The following is a 21,701-nucleotide window of genomic DNA, read 5'->3' as shown; positions in this document are numbered from 1 at the left end:
GAGGTTTTGAAATGACTTCCCAAGGTGAATTTGGTAAATGTGGTTTCTGCCCCAATTGATCTAAAATTTTATAGCTCGAGTTCTCCCCCAATGTTGGTTTTCCAAACTAATGTCATTAACGTTCCAATTAAAGTTTGGGTAGGTTGTCCAGTTGAGGATGTAGGTATTGGAAGATGTGTGATCAAACCAAACTCTTATGTCAGAGTGTTCAAAATTCAAGTGACTGCTAGCTATCATTGGGTTAGCATACTCCTGAAACTGTGTGAAGTGGCTTTCCTGGGGTTTTGAAACTTTGAAGGGTTGAAACTTTTTTTTCAAAGACATAAACACGAGAATACAATAACACAAAAAATCAAAAATAAAGAAAAAATAAAATTTTTAAACCTAGACTCTAAGTATTTCAACTAAATTTCTCCTAAAGTTGAAAATTTTTTTACAAATATCCTCGACAACAACGCCAGAAACATAACACGTCAAAAATTACCGCGAAGTAAGTCAACCGCATAACGCAAATATACATGTCGAGTAATAGTGCGGTTAAAAAGTATCATCTATTGATACCATGAGAATAAAGCTAAAATATTTCTAACAGACGAAATTCTAGTTTATTGAACAACTAATTCTAATTTGAAATGGTCAAAATCAGCAGATAATCTAACGGTCTTAAAAAAAAACAGTAAACAGAAATAGCAAGAAAAAATGTTAAGCTTTTCAGATATGCAAGTTTCATACTCTCGTGAAGTAGTTTAGATGGTTTCTTGTAGTTTTCCTATGGGTCCCACGCTAGAGTTGATAACAAGGAAAAAAAATTCCCCTTATGCCAGTGTTTAGGTCAAAAGAAGACTAGAATCCATGAAGTTGAGGCTTCCTCACTCTCTATGCATTCTGCAGGTGTATTCTAATCCCCTGTAAAAGTTACAAAATCCCACTGGAATATGTCTATTGTCTCGCGATTTTGTCGTTAACCCTTCGTTTCCATTATGCAATAGTTAGAGGTCATAACTTCAAAAAAGAATTTAGCTTTTCTATCATGCCCGATAAGAAATAAATGATAATTAGAAGATTAACACACAAGATGAAACATTCATGCTAAAAAAAAGACGTAAAAGGAACAAAAAATTTATAGTATGAAAATTACAAGAAATCCACTAGAATAATACAGGAAAATGAAATGAAATTAGTTAATATGCATGATAAATACAAACATAAACTTTGTAATTGCAAGAATAAAAAAGGGAGATGATATAAGGATCACAGAAAACTCAAGAATGAGCCAAACGATCCCTTACAATACATCAATGTCCATTGCAATCAATACAAACATTAATGGATCTCTCACAATATAAATTGCCCTCAATCTCACCTTACAATATCATAAAAGCTATCAAACAATCATGAAAAAAACAAAGTAAAAAAGACACTCTTTTCGAGCAAAGCGACAGAAGAAATCTCCCAAAAGTTCCAAAAGCGTTTCTTAGAGGCACAACTCCAAAATACTTTAATACTTAGTTCATGGTTTAGAAGTCCCAAATAGGCATTAAATTTCTCCAAATTAGCAAAATCCCAAAATTTTGAGTTTGGCGGGTTGGTGCGCGTGAGGCTCACTTATAAACGTGTGCGCGAGCCCAACTGGATTTGGCAAGCTCTGACAAGTTGGCAAGTGATGGCTTTAGTTGTGGCAGCGTGCAACATGGGTGCGCGCACGCAGCTCGATTACGCTTGTGCGCGCGAAGGGAACTAGATTTTGAAAGCCAGTGCGGCTTGATTTGGCAAGTGGTTGCAATTGTGCACTTATGCACCACGGCAACGTGCAAGTGCCCACAATTCCAGTTGCGTGCAAGTACGGATGAGCAGGGAGCCACAAAGTTGGATTTAGCAACCGGCGAAGCCAATTTTGGCAATTCCAGCGCCTGGTTTTGGCAAATCCAAAGATTGTGTGCGGCCATAGGCAACGACGCGCACTTGCTCGCCCATTGGGTGTGTATGTGCACGCGCGCGCGTGCACGTGCGCGCGCATGCAGGCACGCACGCGTCAAACTGGTGGGCTTCATTGCAAACTCTTATTTTTCGTATCTTTTGCTCCAAAAAATTTGCCTATTTCAAGTGTCTTAAGACAATCTGCACAAACAACAAAAATACCTATCTCAGGTGTAATATCATGATAAATAAGATAATTAACATGATATTTAGTATTGAAAATTATGTAAATTTACGTCGCATCAAAATTCAACTAGGCTAAGAACTTTTTCATGTGCAGACCAAAGCATGATAAATATCAGACCAAAGAATGGCTAAAGTAAAAGCGTCCGTGGATAATTCGAATGCAAGTTCAAATGGATTCAAAACATATACAAGAAAAAATAGTAATCAATAACCTCGCATCCTGCACAAGGCAATGTAGAATGTTCCACTATTCAAGGCATAACCACCTTCACCACCAATGGAACCGCTAGCCATTCATCCCTCCTTATTGTTTCGAAATTTTAATTATGTGTAATGCATTAAAAAGTGAAAAATAAAAAGAACTAAAATTGAGAACAATCTTTGATAAAACTAATCAAAGGATAAAATTCATCTTCTTGTGAATCCTTGCTTGGAAGCTTGATGCGTGACAATCAACTTCTAGCTTTGTTGAGGTGCTTTTTTATTTTTATATTTGATATATATGTGTTATGTAATTTAATTTGCCCCACACCTCTGAAATTCAATCCCGTACTAGCCATCTCCCTCACCCCTCAAACGATAAGCAAAAAGGACTAAGATTCACCTCGTTCAATCACCTTCTAAGCTTTTGGAGCTCTATGTTTTCAATTTCCCAACTCTCCAACAACCCCTCCCAACCTTGACCTTCCAAATTGTACTACATCCCTAACTTCATCGGCTATGTAAATATCCAAAATAATATTTATTTGATTAAAAATATTAACATTAAATTATTAATGCATGAAAATTTTTAAATCTTAATCAAGTTGTGAAGCTCAAATTGATTTAAAATGAGTCAATTTATCAAAAAAAAAAAGGAAAGAGAAATGAATACAAACAGATTATCTAATTATTTTGAGAATCGTTATAAAACTAAATGAATTCATAGTAAATTACCATATAATGCTCCAGAAAACGTAATATAATAAATATTTTTCTGTACATATAAACATATTAAGAGATGAGAGATTGAATATTTGAACCAACTCAAAGAGTAGGTTATGAATCTGACGAAGCTAGAAGGAGCAGAATAGGAGAACGAGGGCATATTAGAGAAGATAAGCAGAAGTAATTGCAAGAAGTGGGAGGAGAAGACCGAGCAAGGTGAGATGAAAGAGCCTGTGAGGGAGGCAGCATGTAAGGACGGTTGCGGCCAGGCATTCATGAAAGGCTTTAGTCAAGCAAAGAGATGAATGAGAAAGCACAACAACAATGAGCATGAGGCAAATTTAGGTTGGATGAAGGGCCTTCATTTTCTCTTTTGGCTCGAGGTAAGATAAGCCCTAACCCTATGTAATGTGTTTAAATTTTTATCTTCAGAAGAATAACATTTAAAAAAAAAATTATGTATGGGTTTTCAGTTTGCATGCAATCCTAAGCAAAGTTTTAGGAGGCTTTGAAACTTAAAGCACCATTGACTAAATATATCACCAGCTAATGCTATTACCTTCATAATCTACATATCTAAAGGATTTCATAGTCATAAATTGAAATCAAAAACAGAATTTAAGTTAGAGTGTCAGCAGTTCCTCCGTTTAAGATGGAGTGTAGTAAGAAATTATATACAGAGGGCATTAATTAATTAAATATTTATGCTTAAGAAAATTTTTTGAGTTAGTTAAGTGACATCCTTAATAATAACAAATTATGCAGCCTAGAGCAAATTAAGCTATGGTTTGAAGAGATTATGTCATTAAATAAAAATTCAAGTTTGCTAATAAAAATGCCTTGCGTATTAATGTATATATGATTTCAGTTATTAAATTTATGGAGACAATAGATTCAAATAATAAAAAAAAATTGATAATCCTGTTTAAAAATAAGACTAACATTTAAGTTCTTCTTAACCTAATGCATGTAAGGGATATATTTATTATACATAATCTTTTATAAGCATAAGACATACCATTGTCATGACATTATATCTAAGAAAATTTAGAATACTTCATTTCATGCAAAAAAAAAAAAAATCAGATTGTTTGGACTGATGTGTACATATCCATATTAAGTTAAGTTTTTTAGGGCTTGTTTGGTTGGAAGGATTCATAGTGTATTGTAATTCTTTTACATTAATTTTAGAGAATTAAGTGTTGATATGAAAAATTACAAATACAATATAAAATATGAATGAATTTAAAATTTACACTATAGATATTTGGCAAAATTTGAGATTCAAACCATTCATCAATGTAAAATGCTATCAGTCGCATCGCATGTCTTTGGTAGCCATTGTCGCTGCCCACAGTCGCCCATCTGACGTCGCCGCCATAGCCCACTGGCCTGCCCGCAGCCCTCGACATGCCATAGTCAGCTTGTCGCTGCCCACCCTCAGCTTACCGCCCACATGTGCCACTCACTGCAGCCCGCCGCCGCCGCTTCTTGCCTCCGCCTGCCGCCTGCCGCCAACTTCCCATTCCTCATCGTTGTCGCCGCCATCGGCCTCCTTCCCACAACCAGACAGTAATAATTTATATATTTTAAAATACAGTGTTTTCAATCTACTTAAAACCAAACCAAAAAAATATAAAATCTTACGTTTAATTTTCAGTGAGCCAAATAACTCCAAAGTATTTCAAATACATTACATTACATTTGTATTACATTCATTTTATATTGCATTATTTTTCAGCAAACCAAACAAACCTAAAGTAAAGCATATACTGTTTCATGCAATCTTTATGATAAGAAAATAGTGTGTTGAAAAGAATGTAAAAGCAATTAAAAAAAAAGATTTCATGTGCAAACTCATATATAAAGTTCCCTCTTTATGGTACTTAAGATTCAAAAAGGCAAAATTGAAATCAAAGACATTTTTCCTTGGAAATGAGAGATATAAATCTCAAGGCGGATCGAGGCGAAAGGCTCAAAGTTAAAAAATAAAAAATAAAAAAAATATAAATATAACAAACTATTAATATATCGATTTAGTTTACATTCATAAATACATAAATCATAAATACAAACAGCAACAATGACAACAAGCCTTTTATCCCGCTAAGTAGGGTTGCCTACATGAATCTTTTTCTCCATTTTGTCCTATTGAGTATCATATTTTCATTTAATTCTAATAAATTAAGATCATTTTTTATACAACATGCCCAAGTCTTTTTAGGTCTACCTCTACCTTAACATAGGTCGAATCTAAAATATCTACTATCCAAACCAGATCATCAGATGGTCGACGTTTAATGTGACCAAATCATATAAGATGACTCTCTCTAGTCTTGTCTGCCAATGGAGCTATAATAACCCTTCCACGGATATATTCATTTCACATTGTCTCTAAGAATCAAGTCGCTCATCCACCTAAGCATTCTCATCACAATAACATTTAACTTAGTTTTATCATTCTCTTTTATAAGCTAACCTTTTGTGCCACAAAGTATTCCAGTTCTGCCTCACCAAAATTTTATAAAATTTTCCTTCAAGTCTAAGTAATATTTTTCCATCACATAATAGGTCATATGCATTCCTTCACTTTAACCATTCAGCTTGAATTCTACTAGTAACTTCCCCATCTAGATCACACCATCACTTTGAACAATAAACTCGAGATATCTACAACGTTCACTCCTTCTAATGATTTGATCATTCATTGTTACAACTCTATCAGTAGATCTACTACTGCTAAAACTACATTCCATGTATTCAATTTTAGATCTACTCAAACAAAAGCCATCGAACTCTAAAGTAGACATCCATAAATCAAGTTTATCCTATACTCTTTCTCTAGTCTTATCCATAAGAAGGATACTATCTTTGAATAGCATACACCAAGGTATATCCTCCTGTAAATATTTAGTGAATGCATCCATAATCAAAGCAAAAAAATATAGGCTTAAAGTTGATCGTCGATGTAATCGAGCTTGAATAGGAAAATACTTGGTCAACGTCCTTCTATTCGAACACAAGTAACAACTCTACTATACATATATATTTAATGACTTGAATATTGAATATATGTCATATCAACACGTTTATTTTATAGAACTCTCCAAAAAAACTTTCACATATTAACTAGTGTTTAATAACTCTCAAACACAATTTTAATGTAAGACATATTAAATTAATTCATCAATAACTTGGAAACTTTTATAAATCCCCTTTATTCTTAAAATTGGTAAACAAAATACTCTTCTTTCACTTCTCGAGCATCTTTTTAGCTTTTAAAATGATATTAGAAAGTTTATTAAGCCAAAAAATTCTTAAATCTCCTAAATATTTCCACACTTCTTCTGAGATATCATCAACTCCTACTGATTTTTCCCCCTTAATTTTCTTTAAAATCTCCTTAACTTCTTTTTAACTAATGCGACGGTAAAATAAAAATTTTTGAGAAGTTTATAAGAATATTTCAGCCACCTATGTTAAATATCTTCCTTAAAAAACACTTTTTTTATTTTTATCTTTAATACCATATACTTGAATTAAATCTATACTTTTCTTTTCTTTTTGTTTGACTAGTTTATACATATTTCTTCCACCTTCTTTAATATCTAATTTATTAAAAACATCACTAAAAGCAGAATTATTAGCATCATAAATTATTCTCTTAGATTCCTCACCGGCCACCTTATACTTTTTTTCCAGTTGTCTAAACTTTTACATTTAAACTAAGTTTTATAACAAAACTTCTTATAATTTATCTTTTCTTACACATTACTATTCAATCACCAACTATTTTTATTTATAAAAATTTTCCCTTTGATTCTCCAATTACATCTTTTGCCACTTGTTTAACAACACTTGTCACTCCTTCAAAAACATCTTAAATCTTAAAATCTTGAAGTTTACTCATAGAAATAATTATATTTGACTTTTAGATGTCTCATCTAATTTTATGAGAATATTTCCTTGTATTTTGTATCTTCAAACTCATCTTAAAATCCAAAATTCATAATCGATGTTGAGTACTTGAATTTTTACATGAAATGCCCTACAATATTTAAATTCTTGATGCTCTCTTTTTCTCATAAGAAAATAATCTTACATGTTGATATAAAATGAAATTTTGAAATGAGATTCAAGGTAATTTATACTATATAAACTGTGTAATTTCATTTAAAAAATTTATAACACAATAAGAATAAAACTATACAGCGGCCTCTTCCTCACTTTCCTCATCTTAAAAAAAAAACATCATATCTGATAATTATCATCATCAACATTTGGTTTTATATAAACTGTCACCTAAATCATCTTTAATCACTGATATTTTCCTTTTTCACTTCCTATACCAATTAACATTAGATCCAATACCACTTAAAATAAAATATCAAATTAATAACATTGTCACTAATCATACTTAAACTATATTTTAACTATTTCAAACTATTATAACAGGTATGTCAAAAACAAGCATAATATAATATAATATAACATAACATAATAAAATCTCATAACATATGTATATATATTTTTTATACAAGTTAATTGAGACACCATCTTAAATGGCTCTAGGCATAAAACTTAAAAAAGGTATTAAGTTTCATTAATGATAGAGAGCTTAAGCCTTGAAGTGAGCTTTGTGAGCCTTAATTTGAGGCACACCTTGAGGCACAAACCTCGGGCACCTTTTAAAACAAGAATAGTACTAATTAGGGATGTTAAACATACTTTAGCATTAACCTTTTCAACTACATGCAATAGCCCATGAATGAGCTACACCACAATAGGTTGATAGGGGATGCATTGATAAATGGTGAGTAAGGCACATCTCCACTACAAACAGCAGCAAAAAATAAAAGCTATGTCCCACTATATTTGATGGAGGATATATCGACTACTGGTCAATTAATTTTTTTAGACAATACAATTGAAACAAATGATTTAAGTACATAACAAATTATAACTTATGATATGATAAGATTCGCTCTTATTATTAACTTGAATGTTATGATTAAATTATGTTTCATAACTCTAATTGCCAAGTAATGCTTATGATCATACTAAGTAATGAAGATTAAAGCCCAAGGGCATGTTTGCGTCCACCTCAATAATGATCTGACATGATCCAATCAACCCGAACATGACATGTTTATTATGTAAGTAAATAATCTCAACCTAAACTCCACTCAACAAAATCCAAAACCAAGACAATAAGAATATCATTCAACTTATGAAAAGTTGTTGTCAACTTCAAATAAAATAAATACAATTACCCAAATTAGACATAAAAACTCAAAAACTAACAAAATTTGAACTAATTCAAAGAGTTATGTTTTTGGATTAACACCAAGATAAACCAATTATTTTGAGTTATTGAAACTAATTCAAACCCAAGCCAAATCATACACGAGTTGTAAGTATTTCAACTTGAACTCCACTCAACAAAATCCAACACCAAAACAATAAAAAATCATTTAAGTTATGACAAGTTGGTGTCAAGTTGAAATAACATAAATACAATTATCCAAATTAGACATAAAAAAACTCAAAAAAAAAACAAAATTTAAACTAATTCAAAGAGTTATGTTTTTGGATTAACACCAACATAAACCAGTTATTTTGAGTAATTTAAACTAATTCAAACCCAATCCAAATCATAAACGAGTTGGCTCAAACAGCTTTTTTTGTTATAGGTTTGAAATGAGTTTTCATGTAAATTTCAAAATTGACACTCCCAATCTATAATTATTGAAAGTAAAAGCCAACCTCTACAATTTCTGACTTAAACATGATAACATGAAGACACAACCTAAATAATTGATGATTATTTCTCGAAAAAGTTTTCAATGGATTAAGTGGATGATAGAAGAAGTTTTGTTTACAACAGATGTGAAACATCTACAGTTAGGTAAATGTACAGTAATGATGAATGTTTAGCTTAATTTAGGTACTCTTTCAATAGTATCATTTCAATATGTTCTGAATGCCTATCCATAACTTATTATGTATTGAAAAAACAGTACAAAAAAAATTAGTTATAAGATCATGATATGGAAGTTTATTAATGCATGTACTAAACATTTAGATTTATGTTTTTTTGTCGCTTCAAAGTGCTCTGAGATCTCGAGCCAAATTGTGCATGCAAGGCCATGGTCCCTCCATAGTAAACTAACAGTCTATTTGGGCTAGCTGTAGTTTATTAAAAAGTTGTGGCGAGACAACAGTGTCAGGAAGCTGCTGCACATAAGTTATTGCGGGGAAATTGTGTGTCTGTTTGTTTTGTGCAGTTGTACAGCAACTGTGCCACAACTATTTATGATAAAAAGACTTGTCTGCCCTTGTATTGTTGTGTAGTTTATAATATTATCAGTCCAAGTTGAATAGCTTATACGTAAAAACAAAAATTAGTTTATGCATCCCCAAAAACTAATAGGTTCAGATATTACAACTAAAACCAATATATCACTAAAGAATGAGTAACACAAGAAACAAAAGTAAAAATAACACTACTAAAATAACAATTAACATTATCATGATATTGAATTTAAAATGTTGACGATCAATTTCATGAGATAATCTCTTCTTCAAAGAAAACCACACACCTGATCAGTATTTGAAGTGGAATCTTTGAACTAATTCGTCCACCTAAAAAAGTCATAATCCTCCTCCGATATATTCATCACACATGTAAAATTTTCTCCAACAGCTATGCTCCTATTGTAAAGTATATAGAGAACATTGCAATCCACAGTAAGGGTGTTCATTGATACATAAAAAAATCCTCATATCAATCAAACATAAAGATATCCCACAAATAAAATAAGATTCAAATATCCTGATTGTCACATAAGTAGAGTAAATAATTAACCTTACAGTCTGGTGTCATCGACATAAAGAACTCGCTCCTAATCGGATCTTCTAACAACTTCAGTGAAAATAAATAAAAAATATCTTAGTAAATTTCTGGAGTTTCTTACAGAATTCTCAAAACTTGTTGAATAGAAGTTGCATGTGATGCGTTAAACTCATTGATGCATGAAGCAACTAATTGTGAAATCTGATTACTAATAAAAACCACACAATTTTTTTCTTTTTCTCATCCTTAGGACGTTTGGAACGGCTAATAGATTCAACTTCATTTAAGTAAGAGTTGAAACCTTTAGTTGAGTCAACAGTTTGGCTCAACTATGTTAGTATGCACTCTCTTGCATGGTGCCCATGCATTCACTTATAGTCACGACTCCACCAAACATACGGTCCAACTTTTCTTCAAGCTCAGGGTCAATGCCACTGAACTTGAACTTTTTGCAGTTGGCACAAACTACAAATTAATTAATAATTGATATGTTGATGTAATTGAAATTGACATAAAAAGGTAGAAGGAATAAACATTTCATAAATTCTCACCTCCAAACTCTCAACCCACCATTCTTCTGAAACATTAACAGTTCATTTTATGGGATCCCAACCCAAGCTAGTGAATCATCTCTTTAACTATTTCCACAATTTCTAATCTTTTTTTAATTAATCTCATTTCATTTTCAATTGCATTCTATCATATTCTCTTCTTGTGCTTTCCTTGAATTTATTTTTAATCTTGTCATCCTTGTTAAAATAGATGGTTGTCTATTTCTCAATTCCACCTTAGAGCAAAGCTATCAAAATATGGATTCACGTTTGTATCGCACATGACAGGTAGACCAATTTCTTGTCTTACCCATCACAACTAGTAGCAAGAAAAGAACTAAACAACAAAAATGTATGACAGACGATAAAAGTTAATCTCATCAAAACATATAGTATCATTTAAAATCCTACAACTAGTAAGGTAACATAAAAGAAAAAAATGAAATCTATCAGCACACCACCACTCCACAACCACCACACCACACCACCACCACCACCACACCACCACCACCACCACCACACAAACACTAACACAACCACAGCACCACCACCGCACATTTATCATCAACACACTACGACCACCACATCATCAACACCAACACACTACGACCACCATATTATCACACAACCAAAACACTACCACCAACACTCCACCACCACCACCACCACCACACATACACTCCACCACCACCACCACCACACATTTACCATAAGCACACCACCACATCATCACAACCAACACACCACACACATTTACCATCAGCACACCACCACATCATCACAACCAACACACCACAACATCATCACAACCAACACACCACAACATCATCACAACCAACACACCACCACAACACCACCACTACCACCATACATACCACCACTACACCACTACCACCACCCCACCACCACTGCCATCACTACCACCACTATCACCACATCATTACCACCGACAGACAAACATCACAAGTGAGGAGAGAACCATCTCAACTGAGACGGAGAGCTACCCAATCGAGAGATGGAGGAACAAAACAAAAAATTCATTGGGCCTACCACAAAGATTGCAAACCACAATGAGAATCCATCCAAGTAAGAGAGCAAACCACCTAAAACAACCCAACTGAAAGATGGATAAACATAAAAAATTCATTGGGTATACACAAAGGCAGCAAACCACAATAATGCAGAGAGCAAACCACCAAAAGCAACCTAATCGAGATAGAGAGCAAACCCGAAGAGCAACCTCCAAAGTTCAAGGAAAGAAAGCAATGCAAATTCCAAATCCCCTCCTTCCCGCATAGAAATTCATACAAAAAAGCCATAAACAATAAAGAGCAAGCCATAAACTGCATTGATCCACAAACCGCATTAAGCAAAGCCACAGAAAGAGAAAATAAATTGCAAATAGAAAGGGCAGAAGATATTGGAGGACAATTAAGAGCAAAGGAGCCAAACGCAGGCAATCCCACACCATCGATGTTGGAGATCAGAGAGGAGAGGTGAAAATATCTAGGGCAAAGACACAAGAGAGGAGAAAAAGGGAGTGGGGCAGAGACGCGACAGGAAAAATGAACTACACATTGCAAATAAGCGGGGAAGCAAGGTATTTAATAGAAACACAAAAAATGTGGATCACGGGGTTGAGCCTGCGGCCCGCATTTATGGGCATGTTTCGAAAACCGTCGCCGCGTCGTTCAATACGCCTAATCAAGCATTTCCCACCGCCCCGCAACAAATAAGCTGTGCCAAATGTTCCTAAATCCTCCTTGGAGATGCTCTTGAGTTTCCTCTTACCAAGACAACTCAACCAAATCCATGGCATTACTTCCATCACCATCTACATATCAAATCAAAAGATCTACCATGTTTGCTCCTCTCTACTGCACCACACAACCTTGTTGATCTCTCTACCAACCAAGCCTCCACCCCTTCTCAAAAACTCACCACACCTTTGTCACTTCATCGACAAAAAAATCTTGCAATTTCAACCACATTAAACACACCAAAATGCAGCCTTCAACAAATATTGTTTACAATCATAAATTCAAAGGCAATTTTAACAACATGGTTACACAATATGTCATAAAAAGTGACCATAGCCCACCATGTTTGTGTAGAATATGAAAATCACTCTTGTTTATTCAAAATAATTGATACAAGCTAATATATAAACTGGTCTAAGAAGAAAATTAACCTGCATCAAAATACAAAAAAAAGAAAACTTCATAATTTGAATATATCAATCAAATTTCTCTTTCCTGTAAATGATCCTGATTTCATTACTTGGCATCAATCCATGGTATCCTAATTTTCATCCTTAAACTGATGATGGACGTTTTCCATTCCAAGTTTTAATACATTTATTTGAAACACTACACAATTTAATCAATTGATAAGCACATTGAATGCTACCAATTAGAAGATGCAAATCGATAAGAAGATGCATGTCATTCAGCCTTTATATGCTTTCTTTACCATGTTGCATTGAATTGCAAGCAATAGTGATTACAAACTTATTATCGTAATAAAGAATCATAAGGTCATCACACTCAACTAGAATGATTTTCAACCACAATAATTTACAAACATTTTGATTCATTGCTTAAAACTCAACTTCAACAATTGATATCATCACCATATTTTACAAGTTACTTCTCCATGTTACAAGGTTCTCACAAAGAGAAGTACAACATCTAGAATTCCCTTGGAGATTACTTACAAGAACTTCTCTAACATAACATGAATGGTAGCAATTTTTCTTCCAAATCCAATCTCGATGCAAATCTTTGCAACAATGATCGCATGCAGAGAAGTGCTGTTACATCAAATTGCAACAATTCTCAGCTATAGTCCATAATTAATTGCTAAAAGATAACAGAACTCTCAAAATATTCATCTTCGCAAATGAAGCAAACATCTCTTGAGAACCAATCCCATATGCACGTCGCTTTAGCTACCAATGTTGATTTGTACCTCTCTAGTAAACCATATCCTTGATACTTCATATTGTAAACTCATTTTCCCCCTTCAGGTCCTTTTCCTCGTGGCAAACTCACCAGCTCTCAAATTTTGTCTTTTCTCTGCATTCAGAACTTGTTTTCAATTTTGATTATATCAAGCTTTGAACCAATGATAGAAATCAGAATACTACTTGGCATTACAATAAAACCCCTACAAGAAGTTTAAAAATATATAACTCGTACAATATGAGAAAATGAATACAATAGATGCTTTATGCATTCCAAGATTCTGTTTTTGATGGCAATGGGTAGATTATAATATGAATTGCTACAAAAAAATTTGTAGAGTGGAAAAATTGTAAACTAATTTACAGAACTTTGGTTGGATTTTTCGAATAGTACAAGTTCAAGTATAGAAATGTTTTCAATTTTGTATATTTTTGTCAACCAGAGAACCTTTCAACAAGAGGCATAAGAGCAGTGGAGACAATGCATGATGTTCCATAGGAGGCATTGGTATATGATAAGAAATATAGAGATGAGCTTCAGAACTGAGGGGTCTGGATTTTAATGATAAAGAAAGATTAATGAGATGAGTAATCCTTCTCTCCTTCCACTACTAGATCTTCCCCATGAACATAAAAAGTAGAAAAAAGTCAAAAAAAAAAAATCTTATTTCATAAAAGGTGACATTGATCGAGTTACAAAATATCTTAAAAGGAGAATAGTAGTGTTTATATCACTTTTGAGCTAAAAAAATAACCCAAAAATCCCAACTGATAGCCTTTGGATCAAGTTTTTCCCTTTTTGAACTATGAATATGAGCAAAAGATGCCTCCCAGCATTTTTAAATCATTAAAAAAAATGTGACAGCATTTCCATAGGAATCTTTTAAGTCAAGACTCTAATCTAAAAGAAAAACTATTAATACAGCTTGTTATCAGAGCTGCTTCATCCAAGTAACACTCAAGTAAATTGTATTGAAGTAGAAATGCTCTCGTCGTATAAAAAAGATGATCATTTTTTCTTTCAATAACTCCATTTGTTGAGGGTTTACACATAACGACTCATAAAGAAATATTTATTATAAAACTATGGAGTCAAGTACTGAAAGAAATAATCCCTAACATTATCATACAAATTAGTTGAATTGACATGAATGACCAAACTAGTTTTGTGTCATGACATAAAAATTGGGAAGAGCAAAACGTACATTCAATTTTTACGTCAGCAGAAAAACTACGGAGACACTAGTGCAATTATCAATGAATGGTAGAAAACAACATGCTCCAAAAACATTGGAAAGAATGTAAGAAACCCAAAGCAGCAGAGAAAAAAGAACTAAACTTATTTTACTGTTGAAGGGGAAAAAAACGCATCGATGTTTTGTAAACTCGCATGCATCAAATCATAAAATTCCTAAATCAAGCACTCTACCTCAGGAAGGAAAAACAATTTTAAAAGGGCCTAAATGATAAATGAAAGATAAAGCCAAAAATTTATCTTTATTAGAAAAGCATGTTAAAAAATAACCCTATTATCACTATGGTTACTTTGTGCTTCAGGACAATAAGAATAACTCTATTTTTTAGCACGTTCAATTGTCTTTTCAAAATCCTAACCCTAAAATACCTGGTACCTCATATATTAAGGCAATTTTCATACTGCTCGAATCGAATTTTATATAATAATTCTATGATGAGGAAGTCAAATAATTGATAACAACAAAGTCCATACCCAAGAGTTGACAAATTTGTTCGAGACATTAATCCAATGTGCACTGGAAACTTACCTGAACGTGCCAATCAAATAGTACATAAGATTTCTCAAGATCTTTCGATAAAATTATTAACTAATCAAGTGTATATTTGTGGAGTCTTCGATATTGCTTTGACCAATGTTTGAAATTACGCAATCAAGTACTACGGTATTTCTTTTTTGTGAGAGGCATAAATTTCACGGTGTTTAGAGGCAGAAGCCACAAAATGAAATTATTATATTGATTAAAAAACATGACAATTCAAACAACTTTAGTTTAATTCTCCAGTTGACTCAATAATAAGTAACAACATTAGAAATTGAGCTTGATTTCATTCCTATAAAGGATTTGAGAGTAACCCAGCAATGCCAAAGTACATAATTATTTATGCAAACACACAATAATAAACAAATAGTCTATGATTCAAAAATAAACATAAACAAGAAGTTTAAAATAAATAAAAAAAAACATTTCCCATAACAAACTAGCTATAACTTTAGACTTCAAATAGAAGATCATTTTCCACTCCAATAATTTAGAGAATCTTCATTAGAATCTTCATCATAGCTAAATTTTTTCTCGCCTCCCACATCCTCACCTGCATCAACATCCTCCCAATTCACTTCATCACATTCATTTTGCATCTCCTTCTTTCCTCATCAATAAAATCCAATAATAATATTATTTAAAACAATGACTATATTAAACTTCTTTAACTTTTTGTTTTTCATTTCATACTGTTTAATACTAACTTTTTATGTTACTTCTTCTTGACTCTTGTTGTTCTTGTTCCTTTATCAAAAAAATAATTTTGAGATAATTCTATTGTAATAATTAAGACAATTAAACTCAATTCTTAACATCTACAAACCATTTTTCATGCATTTGTTTCTTCTTTATATGATCTAGGTCTAGTTTTAATACTACTTGAGCTGTAGGGTATCGAATAAAGGCTCCACACCACCAATGAAACCCCAAAAATCACAACATACACCTCATTATATGTGCCTCAAAGCATGCCTTAAATAATTGGGACAATTCTTTCAGCCACTGTGAGATGTATCCTTAACGATATTTATTTGGGCCTAACCTGAGTCATGCTTAAAATTGCACAATTTTAAAGAGCCTTTGGCCTTTCTCTTTTCTTGTATGAAAGTTGTGGTTGTAACAGAAGATTATGAGTAGAAGCAAGGACCATCAAGAGCAACAGCAATGCAAGTTGCTGTAAAGGAAAGTGAATACAGCAATGAAGTGAGGAAAGCAAAGATAGAAGTCATTGCTCAATGAAATTGGATACTAGAAACATCGCAGGTTTTGTAAGTTATGCATCAAAGATGAAGAGAGAAATCAATGTCAATGTCGGTAATGGTTGGAAAAGAAGAAATTGTAGGGGTGCATACTGAGTGTAGAAAGATTTTCCAAAACAGCCCAACAACCTGTCTAGGTAAATTGACTATGGAATGTACAGAGAGCATAGAATAGAAAACAGAACAAGATCTTGATATTATGCCGTGGACTCTACATTGATATAGAAGAGGAGAAGGTAGCTGACTCCAGAATTGATGTCAACATAGCGAACAGCGCTAGCAGCTGGAAAAATTGAAAAGGTCGAATACCTGCTGCTAAGCATCAGCGTTGGTGCGATGAAGAACTACAAAATATAATTGAACATTGACGCGGAACTTTGTTGAGCAAAGATTGGAATCAAGTTGGAAGATTCAAGATAAAATTGCTTGGCTTCGCATCGGATGATGAAGGCTTAAACGCATAGGGAGATGATGTTGAAGACTGAAATGTGTCAAGAAATGAAGGTAAAGATGAAGAAACAGTAAAAAAATTACTGAGGTTCTAATATAATGTGGATGATACAAATTTTTTCTTATCCATTCAACTTGTTTGAAGTAACCCAATATATAAAATAGACTAAGAAAAAAAATTGAAAAAAGCCTAATAAAAACTTTAAAAATACCTAAAATTAACCAAATACAAAAAAAACCTCCTGCTTTGAATATATACAATAGAATTTCCTTTTTCCGCAACTAATCATGATTTCCTCGGCATGAACATGTGAGATCTCAATTTCCTTCAATGGCATGGATATGTGAGCACACAGTGTTCTCGATACACCATGCTCCAGTTAACATTGAACGCCCTATATGAAAGCCATTGAACTTGAGTAGACATACACAACTTAGGAAGCATAGTTCTACTTCAGATTATATTTGGAGGACACAAAAGAATAAAAAAAATAGTAAATGACCCATATAATACTGGATCTTGTTCTGCAAGTACAGAAATTCATTGAGAAGAGAAACTCATCATTGCATTAGCTTAAGACCACACCCATAAAAGAAATGAAACTTTCAAGTATTCAACTTATAAAAAATTTTCAGAAAAATAAAAACATGAAAAATAATTATGAATCGAATCATTTTCAAAAAGGTGAGATAGACAGATATCCTAGGTGTTTCACTCTATAAATTAAGATCAATAGATCCTAAAAATACCACATCAAATACACCATATGCAATATCCAATTTAAAATATTATAATATAATCGCTACCCCAATAAAATTGAATAGAATTTTGTGTACCATTGTTGTGAATACAATGTGTGAACAACAGAAAAAAGTGTGATATTATTGGTTTGTCCGACTACTTGGCCTTTTTTACAGCATGTACGAAGTAGCATGGATATAAGGTGAATCCATCCATGGATAATTGTAAGCATGAATGTATCTAAATAACTATGAAGAAATATGCATATGTCTTGATTGAATCATCATACTCTGTTTTTCAAAAGTATTATATATAACCAATTATACCCCAACGTCCATAATATCTCATCTACACCATTTCCATGATTATAATAATGATAAATCAACACTGCAGTTTTCAACAAATAAAAAGGAGATGCAGTGATGATAGAAGCATAACGCATGATTAGTTTTCAAAATAAATTAGTGAACTAAGCAAAATTCAAACCTCAAACTACCATTACTACATAGAGAATTAATGGGATTTGAGCAGCATACACATAGAGCTTGATTTTTTTCTGAAAATATTAGGAGAAAACAGATGAAAACTAAACATTATTAAGGAAATGCTACCAGTTATATCCATAGAATCAACTATTTAAGCAATGAAAATAATAATAGAGAAAAGCTATACATATGCTGTAACATCAACAAAGAGAGACTAGCAAAACTTACGCTTCCAGCTAGTGTATAAGCCAAGCCCTTGCAAAAATCCTCGACAAAAATATGCAATGAGCATTAAACCACAAGCATGTCAAGGGCAAAACTCAATAGCAGCATCTTATGCCAAGGAAAACTGCTAAGGGCCCCGCTCATTCAGATGGTCGGCGTCTCTTCACATTCTCAATCTCCCGTGAGCTGCTTCGAACCTTGGATGATCGTCCTCTATCCCACTCACCATCCCTCTCTAATTCATGTTCCCTATGCCTGTAGTGTTCCAAATGTCTGTCTCTATCATCATTATACCTGTCCCGTTCTCTTTCTCTATCCCTATCCCTCTCTCTTTCTCGCTCCCTCTCACGGTCCCTTTCCCTATCCTTCTCCCTTTCCCTTTGTCTATCTCTATCCAAATCTCGATCCCTCATCCGACCCATATCCCTTTCCTCATTAGGTCTCCTCTCAGACCATTCTGACCCAGATCCCATGTCTTTATCAGTCATTTGCCTTTTGTCATAAGTACTCGACCAATCGCGACTAGCACCTCTATCCTTTCCGTGATTTCCATCCCCATATTGCTGATCTGAAACAGCATCATCCCCATAACTAGATTGTTCATCAACGCCCCAACTGCCCATGCTAGGATCTGGCCACATTCCCATGCTACTAGGGGCCATCCCCCTTCCAAAGAAAGCTGGGTTAACATGAGGTGCCACTACTGGGGGAAAAGAAGGTATCATTCCTGTGAATGCACCAGCAGCAGACCCAGGAAATCCTCCAAACCCAACACCCATTCTACCCATTGATGCTCCATAACCGGTGGGATCAAATCCATGTCCCAACATGGCACCTGGGTGTAGCACTGCAGGTGGAGGCGCTACCATCCCACCATTTCCCATAATACCTCTACCACCAATAGGCCCAGCACGGTTCCTCATATTCACCATTGGCCCTCTATTGCCCATCACACCTCTTCCCCAATTACCACCACCCCCTCTTCCAAAATTCCCTCCTATATGACCTCCTCCTCCTCCTCCTCCACCTCCTCCTCCTCTGCCCTTTTGCACAAATGCAGACTGTGGTTGGGCCTGGGGCATGTTTTGTGGGTTTCTAACCATATGCCCCTCTCCAAGCCGTCTAACACCATGTGGTGATGAAAAGGCCACAACACAGGGCTTATCATTAAAGATATGGCCATTCATACCCTCCTTGCAGGCAGCGGCAGCTGCTGGATCGTAGAAATCAACCTGAGCATATCCTTTCGATTTTCCACTAGCCTTCTCATCAAAGAACCTCACTTCTCTCACAGCTCCGTACTTGCAAAGCTCGGCCTCAAGCTCAGCATCGGTTGTCCACCATTGAAGATCTCCAACAAAAAGAGTGGTGGTCCCACCTCCTCCAGCACCATTTATATTCCCTCCTAAAACAGCTGGAGCTCCAGCTGCTGCAACTCCTCCAACTCCTGCAGAGGTGACAGGGGTGGGATTGTTGCTAGTGGTGGCAATACTAGCTGTTCCTTGCCTAAGGTAACCCTCGTTGTCAAACGCACTTCCCTGATTCTGAAATCCATTGTTCCCAAAGGTATTTCCACTAGGATGTCCCTGAATCTCACCAAGCCTACCCGAAGTCTGCCCCGTATCAGCCCTAACCTCACTAGAAGATGTCACATGCCTCGCCGGCAAAGCAAAACCGCCAATTCCATCTTGGAAAGATCCGGATCTGTTGAACGTCACCTCTACCTCTGGTTCTCCGGCGTTGATCGGAACGTTAATGTTTACAGTAGGAGCTCGCGATAGCGGAGGAGGGAGCGGGGGATTCGGAGGCGGCGGTGACGGATCTCTCTTTTTTTCTGGTTCCTTGGAGAAATTGCCCGTATAATCTTCGCTACGGTGAACAGAGGACTGGTAGAAGCCATCTCCAACGTTGACGTCATTGTATAGGTCATCGTAATCATCTTCGTCCCCAGAAAATTGCTCCTCATCCTGAACGGCAGAGATCACCTCGTTGCCGTGAAAACTGGCCCGCTCGCCGTCCGTGCCGTGCTCCATGCAGGAAGATTCACAGCTAGGGTTTGCAGGGAAGACGGAGCAAAACCCTAATTACCCCTGTCGCGTCCAGATCTGAAATCGGTTTAAACTGTTGAAAAGTCAGATGTAAATATTGAATACAGGCTTGAAAAGGAAATAAATAATTAACAATTTTCATTATGATCTAAATATATTTAAAATATATTTTTAAAAATTTTAATATTATATATGTAAATATATAAAAATGATGTGCTATATAAATTTTCTTAAAATAAATAGAATTTATTCTGTCGTCAAAAAGATTTAGGGCCCGTTTGGAACAGCTTATTTAATGCGGTGGCATTTTGAAAACACATCTACTATAGTTTAAAATACAACAATGAGAACCTACTATAAACAGAAGTTTAAAATGAAATTCATCAAATTTTCATATATTTCAAACAATCCATAAATCTAAAAAAATGTAATTTAATTTTTTTAAAAAAAAAATTAATGTAAATTGATTTTAATGAATTTATAATTGAGATAAATGTTTTTTTGAAATGAACTCAATGTGGCCAAAATCACGTGATTTCGGTTCCCTTATAGAAGCTCACCTTGTAACCTACTGCTCCGCCTGTATTTATCACAACATAACATTATCAATCTATCTCTCATGACATAATCTTTATTGATCTCAATGCAATTTGTGTCAAAGAATATTTGAATATTATGCATAAACATGCAAATTGAAAGTTTGCATAAACATGTAATCTATAATTATAAGATGTCCCAATTTAAAAATAAAAATTTTAATGAAATATTAGTGTATACGGCATAACTAGAAACTTTCTAAAGTATAATTCACATACATGTCTAAGCTCTTTATAATTATTTACACTCATAATACTAAGAAACACTCGTTATTTAAATAAGAGATCGTGTATCTATGCAAATTACAAACACACATTTCGATAAATTTTCTCACACTGGTCGTCATAAAATTTCAATCTTTCATAAACCATATAAACAACGAATATCATAAAATCTTCTCAACTTATTACTCAAAATTAAGATTATAATTTACTCAAAATATTATCTTTATCTTACAATGTTCACTGCACCCGAAAGCTCACGAGTTTACAAAACTCAATCTAAAATCAACTCACTAGAGAGATTATGAAAAATTAGAATTTTCATATCAAACTAAGCCAGCGCCCCGCTACATTGCTCTCAATTTGATGTAAAAAGAAGTATAGGATTTGGGGTAAAAAGCAATGAGATGATG

The 21,701-nt window shown here is 34.2% G+C and overlaps 1 protein-coding gene across 3 annotated transcripts in view; it reads right to left on the bottom strand.

The window, feature by feature from the left end:
• The window catches only part of LOC110018353 (cleavage and polyadenylation specificity factor subunit 6-like), a 30,925-nt gene extending 10,376 nt beyond the window's left edge, over positions 1–20,549 (bottom strand). For 2 of the 3 annotated variants that reach the window (XM_020715641.1, XM_020715638.1), the window contains exon 1: positions 18,426–20,549. In XM_020715641.1, coding sequence (XP_020571300.1) covers positions 18,563–20,455 — 1,893 coding nt within the window. In that variant the 5' untranslated portion in view covers positions 20,456–20,549 and the 3' untranslated portion in view covers positions 18,426–18,562. Of the gene's footprint in view, positions 1–13,148; positions 13,575–18,425 lie in introns of those variants that run through there. The other variant, XM_020715640.1, reaches the window with a different exon arrangement.
• Between the last annotated feature and the right edge of the window lie 1,152 nt (positions 20,550–21,701).

This window comes from Phalaenopsis equestris, unplaced genomic scaffold, assembly GCF_001263595.1.
Source record: "Phalaenopsis equestris unplaced genomic scaffold, ASM126359v1 Scaffold000016, whole genome shotgun sequence".
Classification (NCBI taxonomy): Eukaryota; Viridiplantae; Streptophyta; class Magnoliopsida; order Asparagales; family Orchidaceae; genus Phalaenopsis; species Phalaenopsis equestris.
Note: the sequence above shows the minus strand (reverse complement) of the source record. Positions and strands in the feature narration are given on the sequence as shown.